Source organism: Centruroides sculpturatus, unplaced genomic scaffold, assembly GCF_000671375.1.
Source record: "Centruroides sculpturatus isolate CEXI.00-Female unplaced genomic scaffold, Cexi_2.0 scaffold1000, whole genome shotgun sequence".
Classification (NCBI taxonomy): Eukaryota; Metazoa; Arthropoda; class Arachnida; order Scorpiones; family Buthidae; genus Centruroides; species Centruroides sculpturatus.
Genome location: NW_019385287.1, coordinates 259,202 through 271,938, shown reverse-complemented (window position 1 = coordinate 271,938; position 12,737 = coordinate 259,202). Strand labels below are relative to the sequence as shown.

The 12,737-nt window shown below is 31.4% G+C and overlaps 1 protein-coding gene across 1 annotated transcript in view; it reads right to left on the bottom strand.

Annotated features, from left to right (window-relative positions):
* Positions 1–12,243, bottom strand: part of LOC111637211 (zinc finger protein 502-like) — a 54,341-nt gene extending 42,098 nt beyond the window's left edge. The window contains exon 1 of the mRNA XM_023382651.1: positions 10,826–12,243. Coding sequence (XP_023238419.1) covers positions 10,826–11,915 — 1,090 coding nt within the window. The 5' untranslated portion in view covers positions 11,916–12,243. The remainder of the gene's footprint in view (positions 1–10,825) is intronic.
* Between the last annotated feature and the right edge of the window lie 494 nt (positions 12,244–12,737).

Sequence of the window (12,737 nt, the reverse complement as noted above, 5' to 3'; positions counted from 1 at the left end):
GGTTTATAACTTTGTTTAATTTCTTCTGATTTTAATTCGTAAGTAAAATTTTATTATTTTTATTAATCACGAATCCCAAAAAGGCAAATGAAAAGCGACAGAAAACTAAAAAAATGACTAGAATTACAATGGAACTGATGAAAGAGATTGTTGAGAAATACGAAGGTGGCATACGTGTTCGAGATTTTAACTGTTGTTTACCGTATTCCGAGAACGACGATATGGACAACCGCAAAAAATAAAGACATTATTAAATCTGCTAACGTTGCTAAACTTCTAAACAGAGACCGAAGATGTTAGATCATGTCGAGAAATTGCTTTTGCTTTGGATAACTGAAAAACAGTGCTGGAGACAGCGTATCGGAAGCAATTATTTGCGAGAAAGCTAAAAAGATCTACGCTGATCTCATGAAAAGTCAAGCAGGAACTAGCCAGGAAAGCAAGGTGTTTAAAGCCAGCCATTTTTTTTACACGAGAACGGATTAATCATTTTTACATTACTTCTTATGGGAAAGGTTGGTTTTGGTATACGTCCAATTCGGTATAAGTCCAAACATCGCGAACGGATTAAGGTCGTATACCGAAATTCCACTGTACTTTGTTTTTAACCAGTTGATAATTTATACAGATTGAGTCGTAAGTCTCCATACAAATGGTGAAAGCAGTGACTAATTTCTTTTTTGTTTTCAGTAACGTAAACTAATTGAAAAGAAATGCCACTAATGAAGAAAGAACAGATTAACATTATTCTGTTACATCATATGATATCATTTGTACAAATAAAATAAGCATTAGTCACCGCTTTCACTATTTGTATGGAGACTTATGACTCACCCTGTATATCACGCTTACTTATAATGACTGAGTAGTGGTTTAGACGTCTGGAACAAGAGTGAATACTTTTTCTTGTGGAAATTACAATGATCAGAGGTACATTTTTAAATTTAAATTAAGCTATAAAAAATACTGAATGCTCTTAAAAAATATATCAGATTTAAATATTTTTTCTAGTGAAAATATAAATTAAACACACCTCTTATTTATAATAAATCAGGGATCAAAGAATAAATCTTCAGTTTATGAATACAGTAGAGCATCGATTATCCGAATATCAATCACCTGAAAACTTTCCAGTTAGAAAAATTTAAATTTCTGCTAGTGCTGTGGCGCTGCAATCTTTGGCTATATCTTGGGCTACTCTAATATTATTATTGTTGGTGTGCGTGCTTTAGCTGGCAGCACTGGCGCGACCATGAGAGGGTACTTAAGGACTTGCCAGGATTTGAACAAATTTCAACATGGTATAGGTTAATATATTTTTTGTACATAATCAGTTATCTGAATAATCTATTTTCCAAACAACCCCAATTCCCAATTGATTTGGATAATTGATACTCTACTGTATTTCACAGTAACTGTGGCCAAATAATTGGATTGGCCAAAAAATTCATTTGGTTTTTTCCATAAGATGGCTCTAATAGTGCTTAGTTGTCTTTAACTTCATTCAAAACAATTTTAGTAGATTGTGACAACTGTTATATCAGTATGATTTTAAGAAAAGTTTATCAAAATTGGTAAAGTTTTGTTTTGCTATCTTAATATTGAAGATAGAAGGGAAAATAAGCAACATTTTCAGTATATTATTCTTCATTATTTCTAGAAAGATAAGAATGCAACTAAAACACAAAATATATTTGTACAGTGTATAGAGAAGGAGCTGTGACTGATTGAACACGTGAAAAATGGTTTGCTGGAGATTTCTCACTGGATGATGCTCCACAGTCTGGTAGACCAGATGAAGTTGATAGCGATCAAATTGAGACATTAATTGAGAATAATCAATGTTATAGGCTACCATGTGAGAGATAGCCAAATATTCAAAATATCCAAATGAAACATTGAAAATCATTTACACTAGCTTGATTATGTTAATCACTTTGATGTTTGGGTTCCACACAAGTTAAGTGAAAAAACTCCTTAATTGTATTTCCACATGTGATTCACTACTAAAACATAATGATCCTGTTTTTAAAACAAATCATAATGGGCGATGAAAAGTGGATACTTTATAATGATGTAGAATGGAAGAGATCATGAGGCAAGTGAAATAAACCACCACCAACCATGCCAAAGGCCAGTTTTCATGCAAAGACAGTGATGATGCATATATAGTGGGAATGGAAGTGAGTCCTCTATTATGAACTTCTGGAAAACTAAATGATTAATTCTGACAAGTACTATTCCCAATTAGACCAACTGAAAGCAGCACTCAATAAAAAGCATCTGGAATTAATTAATAGAAAACACATAATCTTCTATCAAGAGAACACAAGACTGTATGTTTCTTTAATGACCACACAAAAGCTCTTACAGCTTAGTTGAGAAGTTCTGATTCATCCACCATATTCACATTGCACCTTCAGATTTTCATTTATTTTGCTCTTTACAAATTTCTCTTAAAGGAAAAAACTTCAATTCCCTGGAAGACTATAAAAGGCATCTGAAACAGTTCTTCGCTCAAAAAGATTAAAAGTTTTGGGCAGACAGAATTATGCAGTCACTTGAAAGATGGCATAATGTAGTGTAACAAAACAGTAAATGCATTGTTCAATAAATTTATTGGTTAAAATGAAAAATGTCTTTAATTTTTATTTAAAAACCAAACAAACGTTTTGGTCAACCCAATAGTTTTTGTACCACCACATGATGATAATGATAATGAAACTGTAACTAAAAACTTTTTTCTTACTCAGGAAAAGGAACTAGCACACCAAAATGTCAAATACAACACCATCACCCTAATTTGCTAAAGATCGCTACTGATAAAGATAAGCATAAATAAGAAAAGTGATATCTTGAACCTTGGTTGTGAATATGTCTTGTTAGTGTGTTATGTATGCAACTTTGGTCTCTCAGTTGTTACACATAGAAATGGTATTCTTTACATTGTAAAACTCAATTTTCTGTTTTCAGAAAACTTTATTCAAATAATTATAATAAATCATCAAATACACAAATAAACTTTTGGATATAAAATTTTTTATTTAAAATTTCTTTTGAAAAACTGATGTTCTTTTTAACAGTGGGGATCAGATAATGAACAGTTCAGATAGTAAACAAATCAGATAACGAACACTTTTGTGAATGATTTTTATGTTTGGATAATGAAAACTTCACAGAACAAACAGAAAAAGAAGCGACATAAAATAGTGAATACCGATTNAACATGCAATCAATTATAACTGAAAGCTTCTTTCCTTATACCATGTAATCTTCTCTAAATTCATAGTCCCAAAACTTAATTGCAAAGTCTTGAAATTTTAATAATTTGACAAAGTGGTCCAAAAGTATTTATTTTATTGTCAGAGCATACTATGTATTAAAATTTCCAGAATGAAGAGAATTTAAGAGTCAGTTTTTTTTTTTTTAAATTCAAACTGCTTCTAAAATAAGAAAAATTGTAATGAAGGTTTGAATTTTTGTAACGGTGGCCTGATGAAGACCCTGGTAGGGTCGAAAACGTTTGCTTAAACGAGTATCACTGGAGATTTGGAAGGTTTTTATACAGGTAGAAGGAAGTATGGCAGGAGATTATACTAAAGGAAAGTAAATGCATGTTGACCCTACAACATATATTTGGTCACATATAGACATGTTGCAACTACTACCTTTACAACCCTCATGCATAGTCAACCTCAACTATTAATAAAAATAAAAATTTCTTCTCTAAACAGCTGATATTTCAGCTACAAAATTTACTGTTCCTATTAGAAAAAGTCTATAAAATTCTTGTTCATATATTGGAGAAGAATTCATGTTCGTTATATAAGACAATATACTATATGTTGTCCATTATATCTACTATAAAACAAAAATATTTTTATTTATAACAGATCAAAATTAATTTAGTTAGTTTAATTAAAGAATAAAATTTAGATTATTGAAAACCAAATGGCCAAAGCAGTAAAGGCATCACCAAGCTATTCTTAGAAAACCTTCATGTGCAACCTGACCTGGATAAGCAAGATTCCATCCATCACTCAGCAGCCATCATTTCGGGCCTTGCCAAACCCATGATGGACATAAAAATGCCCTCTTAGTGCCCAAAGAATGAAAATATATATTATAGAAAAAAAAGAAATTACCAAAAAAAAAATTATTACAGATTGGTGATGTACTTTGTCATTATAGTACTATAACTAAATATGTGAGCTCTATGCTTTGGATCTCGGGCTGTGTTCTCTCTCCTACTGCATCAATAGTGTGTGATAAGTCCTCCTGAGAACCAAAACTTACAGCTCAAATATTCAGTTAAAGATTATTTCACTTATGTAACATACTAACCATGTTTGGAAAAGGAGAAAATNTAAAACTCAATTTTCTGTTTTCAGAAAACTTTATTCAAATAATTATAATAAATCATCAAATACACAAATAAACTTTTGGATATAAAATTTTTTATTTAAAATTTCTTTTGAAAAACTGATGTTCTTTTTAACAGTGGGGATCAGATAATGAACAGTTCAGATAGTAAACAAATCAGATAACGAACACTTTTGTGAATGATTTTTATGTTTGGATAATGAAAACTTCACAGAACAAACAGAAAAAGAAGCGACATAAAATAGTGAATACCGATTGGTCTTCCCTTGTCTCCAGGTGACAATTCAAAAACTTTCAGAGCTCTGAAGATGTCAACATCAATGCTCAACCCAATACCGATCGGATAGTATTCCTCTGAATTTTGAAATTCTCCCTTGTAATTCCAGCTTTTTGTTTACCTTTCTGACAAATAATTTTTTATAGTCTTTGCGAGACTGTAGGGTGGGTACTCATTAAGCTTTGCATAGGCTTTTATTTACAAACGGTGAGAGTTTAACCATCCCACCAGATATTCGTTAATGTTTTAATATCAAATTTCGAATTTTATCTGGGTCTTAAATTTAAATCATTTTTGTGCGCTAGTTGATTTCTGTTCTATGAATTTCTTTAAGTGCTTTTCTGAACTTTTTATTTAAAAAAGAAACTGTTAATATCATGGAGCCTAAGAAGAGTGGAGTGTCAATAACTATGCTTACCATAGAAACCAACCAAGAGATAATAGCCAAGGTGGAGAATAGGCAAAAGATGTCTGATGTTGGTAAGCAGTATGGATTGAACAGGTCTACAGTAAGCACAATCTTAGCTATGAAAGATATATCAAGAAGTCTCAAGCAGCTAAAGGAGTAATGAAAATCCCATCTGAGAAATAAAGAGCATTGAGGAGCTCATAATGGAATCTGAAACTGACGAAATGGAATCTGAAACTTCATTTATGAGTTCTTGTAGTTCAGAACTACAAGAACTCATAAATGGAGAACACAAGAAACTCAGCAAAATGTGTTTTCTTTTGAAAAAGAGGGAGACGAAAGAGGACCAATGCTGATATCTGCTATTAAAGATCTGTTGAAGAACTGGGAGGATGTCAAAACAATGGTCATCCAAATGGCATCCAAACCAGAATGAGATTAATAGTCTTGGGGACCTCTACAATTACAATGCTATTAATTACTTCCGAAAAATTCTGAAGAGAGAAAAGCAATCAACATTGGACTGATTCTTTAACCCCCACAAATGGAAAAAACATGATTAATAAAAATGCAAGACTGTGTATATACAGTAGACCCCCCCTATAACGTGGGTTCAAATAATGCGGATTTGTATAGCGCAGCGAAAAAATTGCGACCATATTCATATAAGGACGCTAAAAGAGACTCGTAAAATGTGGTAAAACGTCATCGCAATAGTGGATGAGCAGCCGAACTACTTTCCGCCGTTCAGCACCACGCTACGGAAATTTTAGGCGGGTAAGTTGAGTTTACTATCGTCTGTACAGTATATAGCAGGTGTGGCCAAACTTTTATCCCTTAGGGGCTACTTTTTTGGTAAAATATAGTTTGCGAGCGACTACAAATATGTCACGTTACTGTCTGACATATGATTTTGCGCCATTTTATGCGATTGCCATTTATATGTGCATGCGTTAACATTCATTTGCATTGTTCATTGGGATAAATACAAACAGTATGAATATGTTGCACAGACAGTCTATTATTGTAAGAATAAATTATCAAATTAAGATTTTTAAACATTAATTTAAGTGAAAGCAAATTGTTCAACTTTAGCTTTGCGGGCCACTTTCAAAACCTTTGCGGTCGATCGGTCGACGGCGGTCTATGTGTTGGCCATCCCTGGTATATAGGCCTAAATTAGGTACTGTAAGTCTAATACAGTACTGTAATTTTATACATTTCTTGTGAAAAAACATTTCTTATTCAACGATCATAAAAATTATTTCTATTAATGATGTCTCCAAAGTTCAACAAATTTTTTGCAGAAAAATAACTTATCAGAAAACGCAGCTGCCGTTTGGTGCACTGCTCCGCGACGAAAACAAGCTTAAGCAATGGCATGGTCAAACGGTGCACACTCTACCGAGTGTGCACCGTTCAACCATGCCATTGCTTAAGCTTGTTTGCCATTATGCCATTGCTTAATCCTACAATTCTTTGTTTATAGCAATCCTAATTTTTGTTTATAGCAATCCTAATCCTACAATTCTTTGTTTATAGTAATCCTACAATTTTTTGTTTATAGCATAGTTCAGGGCTGTCCAACTGGCAGCCCGCCAAATAATTTTTACGGCCCCCGAGTACATTTTACTATGAATAAATTTATGTTACTAAATTATTATTATTAATATTAAAATTATTTTACTATGTGAAAATTTAAATCTAATTTNTACGGCCCCCGAGTACATTTTACTATGAATAAATTTATGTTACTAAATTATTATTATTAATATTAAAATTATTTTACTATGTGAAAATTTAAATCTAATTTGAATTTAAAGTAGGTACTATTTAGTTTGCGTAACTTCACTTAACCTGGCTGAATACAGCAGCAACCTTCTTAGCCCCCGAAATGTTTGGTAAAGAAAATATGGCCCACGGGCTATGATAAGTTGGACAGCGCTGGCATAGTTTATACAGATTAGTCCCAAAAAAATTAATTATATGTGTTTTGGAAATGTTGAGTGAAATTAGTCTAGAATCGATTAATTTTATGGAAGAAAACCTTTCAAACAGCCGTAGTCCGTAAACTGCACACATGCCAGGCTGTGATTGGCTAACGTATTTGAGGATTCCTACAACGCGAAATTCTTATAAAGCGAAACGTATCTACCGCATTATAGGGGGGGGTCGACTGTATGTACTTTTACTTTTACATATAAATAAACATAGTAAGAAAGTACAGTAGAGCATCGATTATTCGACCCCTGATCAACCGTCACATTGGTTAACCGACCGTGTTCTAGTCGGCAAATTTCAAATGTCCACTAGTGATAGGCACTACAATATTTGGCTGTCTTGACTACTTTAATATTATTTTTGTTAAATTTTTGTGTGTTTTAGCTGGCAACACGGCTTGACCATAGAAGGGAGGCCAGTATTTAAACGAGACTTAATTTTCTAATTATGAGTGGTTGTTTGTTTTGTGAGCAATAAAATAATTTAAAAATAATTTTTAACGATACAATAGTGACGATTATTATTTTTAAAAAATTTGTTATGCTTAACATTGATGAAAATTCAACGCGAAGTTGATTAATAGCGATATACTAATATAGTAGTTACATGGGATATACTAATATACTATATTAATAATGTATTTTTTTCATTTTTTTTGGTTATCCAATTTTTTCAGTTATCCGACCAACCCCAGTTCCCAATTAAGTCGGATAATCGATGCTCTACTGTATGTATTTTTTATTTTTTGAAGTTTCCAGAATGAATTAATCAAATTCTCATAAAAACCTATGGTAAAACAATAATCGGATAGAGAACAAAATCTTGGAACAAATTATGTTTATTAACCGATCACCCACTGTATTGTACTATGTATTTATCTTAAAGATAAAACTATAAAAAAATATATAGCACTTTCATAGAAAATAAAAATGCTACAGATGCATGTTTACAAAAAAGAATTTTAAATCTCCTGAAAATAGCTAAGTGCCTGAAATTTTCATTACGAAAAAAAAAACTTGATAAATTAATTTTGTTAAAACTGTTCTGAACACAATATTGAATTCTGATCATTAAGCAGATGGAGTACTGATGTTAACAGTTATTACTTAGCACCCTATGCAGATACTGTAAAGTAAGGAGAACAGTCAACAGTGACTATTAACTAAAATTTTCTTGACTTAAGTAGTCCAGTATACATGAAAGTTAGTATTTCATTTAGGACATATACTAACCAATAGTTGACACTTATTTTTTTAACTGAAAGTCCACCATATTTTATTTTTTAAGTTTTGCAGCAAGTCACAAAAATAAGTTTTGTGACATGCTGCAAATTTATATATTGCAAGCACAATAATGCATCTTATAATTGTACCTGAAATATATATTATTTCTTTCTGATATCAACTGTTATATACACTATAATAGTTTGACAAAGCATTCTTTAAACATTAACAAAGAAATACTCATGAAGTGCTTATTTGAAAATTTCCAAACTTTTGAATTTTAGAGTTAGCCAAATCATCATGAAATTTAAAACTCCTTTTGACTTACACAGGCTATATACATATTTTAAAAAATAGATATANTAACTGTATTTTGATTTATTACCTCTTTTTTTTGTACTTAGTATGTGGACATTTTCAATATGGAATGGGCATAAAGTTAGTGAGAATTTTCCACACTTATTTTCTTTAATTCTAATGTTTCTATATTACAAATGGCTTTCTGACTACTAAAATAAATATTCTAAATATTTTAGAAAATGTATGTTTAATTCTGTCAAATAACAAAACAATGTTTTTATTGGTAAATTTTAAAATATTTAATTATATAATTTCTTTTTAAAATCTTTGAATTCTATTAAGATTAAATTCAATACTCGTAGTCTAGTAAAAATACATTAGTTTTGAAGTAGGGTCTCTTACAATTATGTGAGGTTATGTGAATTTTTTTGTATCTAGTCCTTCATTTAAATATAGCAACTGTAATTGGTTAGTCAGATCTCTACGATCTAAAAAATTGATTCAGTTACATTTTACAATGCAACTGAATTGATTTATGCTTTTAATTATTATTATAATAAAAGAGAAATACAGTATTGACCATCACCAGAGCATGCAAGAATATATTCATGCAAATGAATAAGTAGATCTCAAGTCTGTTAGATTTTTTTCTTACCGTGTTTACTACATTTATATTTTATTATTTCTTACCATGCTTACTATATTTTTCTTTTCTTCTTCAATTAACTTTGAACTTTTTTCACTTATCTGTGTTTTCTCTATTGGACTTGACTCTTTACCTGTTATGTTTATCAAATCAAACTAGATCAATTGTAGTTACAAAAGAGTAATGTAAAGTAATTACAATATATTTTTTTTTTCAATACAACTTATTTTATTAATACTTTTGCTACAAACTTTAATTTTCATCTACATTGTAAATATTTTTGGCTCTTCCCAATCAATGCAAGATATCTATTTGCAGTGCTGGATCAATCACTAGGAATATGAAGCATACAGACAGCTAGAGCGCTTCGGATCCCCGAAATCCGAAAAAAAAAAACAAATTAGATTTCCAATTACAGCCATGTATCATAATTCATAAATAATTCTATAGCAACAATTAGATGTTATTAGTTTATGACAATGTAAAATTATCTAGAATGTTTCCACTGTCTACTTGAATAATTAAAACTTTTAGCAATGGATCACAGATATGAAAACATTAAAATTAACCTATATGTTAAATTTATACAAATTTATATAACTAGTTTGATGCTGAAATTTAGCGTTTTATAAATAAAGAAAACTGATTCATCTATATTCTCCTCGATATATTATTTAAATTTGCTAAGTAGGCCTACTCTTTCAGACTAATGCTGATTAAGATTTCATTTATAGAAAAACTTTTTTAGCATTTATTAATATCGCATATTTTCCATCGAATTGCAATAAATTACCTTTAACTCTCTTATTTATTTAAAATTAATGGCCATGAGATATTTTTAACTACAAAATGCATTAAATCAATTCTTTTCTCAGTGGTAATTTAGGAATATCTTAGAAAATTCATCACTGAGAAAACAATTAGAATAGACAAAAATTTCCATATAGTTGAATTTATTCAAACTGCAAAAAATCTATAACCAAAATTTTTATTTCATACTAAAATCTTCTCTACTTTTTTCCAATACTTAAAACACTAAATATAAATTTGTTCTTATGAACATTATTCATTGATTATGACTAAAGATCAATGTATTAATGTAAAAACCCAGTAATTTTCAATGAATTATGATAAAGTATTATCTGAATAGCTAGTTATTATTTTTCTTTACATATAAAGAGAATAGCTATGTAGAAACCTGAGGTTATGAATTAATAAAACTTAACATTGTTTTGTGCTGTATATTAACTTGAAAAGCTTATGAGATGTGAGCAAACTCTGTGTGCATATGCCAAAATCATGTGACAACCAAAATTTTTTAGAGTATATTATTTGGTGTCATCCAGATATGCACAAACTTTACAAATCCGATAAATTCTTTACGAAACACAAAAAAATATTTTGACGTCGTATATTTTTTAAGCCAAGTCCCGGAACGAAATTCACATTTGGCACACATGCCAAGGATTGCCCGCCCGACTCGCGACATCGTCCCGCGTTATATATTAAATTATACGTATAAAGAGAATCGTTTAGCCGATAACCCATTTAACTCACATTAATTCTAAATAGATAAATGTTTTTACCTCTCGAACATACTTCGCTCGTACTTTCGGATTCTTCCGGATTCTTTTTCGTAATATTATTTGTCATTAATTCGTTTCCTAAATTTTCTTTCATCTGTTTAGCATTCTTTTTTTCCGTGGAACCGCGAACGCTTACCAGTCCGCAATTATCGTCGTCGGTATTAGAAGGTAGCGGCATCTGTTGTAATTCTTCTATAGCAGCCGATATGGCAAGATTCACGAACTTATCGTTATCGACAAGCGGTTCGACAGATCCAAATTGAGATTTCAAGTTATTATATATCGTTTGGTACGCGTAAAGATTAATTCCACTTTCTTTTAAGCCATCCAAACAAAAAAATAAACAATGCTTATTTTCTTTATACAACGGTTCTACGGCAAAATGTTCTTCGATAAAAGAACGATCCAAAGAGTGCCAATTTATGAAAGTGAGTAGGGTCCTCATGTCACTCTCCCGTCGGGTAATGTCGCAACCGACCCATCTGGTAATAAACCTCATCAACGTGGCCTGCGGCACGTACCAACTCTTACTCGAAAGAAAAGATTCGACTTTAAAAAGCGGATATTCCAACATCTCTTCCTGTTCCATCACAGTATTTATGTTTCTCTGAATAAAAATGGTCACGTTATCTATAAGAGACACCATATTGTATTTCTCGGCCATTTCTTTAACGGACAAACAATTAGTAACGTCTAGGTAACGTTCTAGATATTCGGCGCAATAATTTTTCAGCTTGAGGATCAAAAAATGGTTAGCGAGACGTAGCAATTCTTCTACATTACTTCTGTCTATCATTACCGTACCTGTATACATATAGTTGAGCAGCAATTGGAAGGCCTCGTGACTGCGACAGCTAACGGTTAACTGCTCCTTAACAATCTTATGCATCTTGAGCACGGAATCAAAATACGGGCTACAAGCGGCGAGAACATTTCGATGAGCCTTGAATTCTTTGCCTTTAACGTGAAAAGTAACATCGCAGAATCTTCCATTTTCTCTCTGAATTCTCAATTTATCCAAAATTAAAGAACCTTGATGATTTTCGGTGAAGTTCATGGAATTGTTCGGCATAAGTACAGAGAATGCCATCTTCTAGATGTAAATTTAATTAATTTTTTAACAATAAAGATTAATAATAAGAATATATCGTTCGAATTACATTTGCTCGGATTAAAACGAAACGAGTCCTAAAAACTCAATGGTCAAGCAAACGTCAGGCCAAGTAAACACGACTTTAAAATTCAAATTCATTTTACTAAACATATTAAATAACACATTTACTAAATACTTATTAAATTCCAATTAACATAACTCGTACAATTCTTTAAAATTTCCCAATTTTCCACAATATTTTTTTTAATAAACCAAAACTTTGTGATTAAAGGCGTCTCCTTCCCAAGACATAAAAAAAAGAAACCGATTTTCTCCTAAAGCGCCACCTCACATTTATTCTTTACAATTAACAAAATATACATCTACGTTTTTCTTTTCCAAACAGGTTTAAAAGTAGTTTTCATTTTTTTATTATTTTCGTACGTAAAATTGTTATTAATACTTAAAGAATTGTAGTTTTCACCTAGATCTAGATCAGGGGTCGGCAACGCGGCGCCCTCGCTATATTACACCAGAGTCGGTAGATTAACTGGTCTTTCGACTTCCTATCTTCGCTCGTTGCTAGAATCAACTAGAGACAAATGTTACCACCAGGGGCACTGCAATCACTACAAGACCGCTAGATCGAATCCCTGTGAGGTCGAATGTTTTCTTTTTATTGAAAGATATATAACCTTCGAGTTCGATTTCATAATTTTTTATATGCATTTTATTATAAGAATGAAAAAGCTTTTATTTAAACCCAAAACCAGGTTTATGGATAAATAAATGACACTTAATAAAACATTAAACACCTTC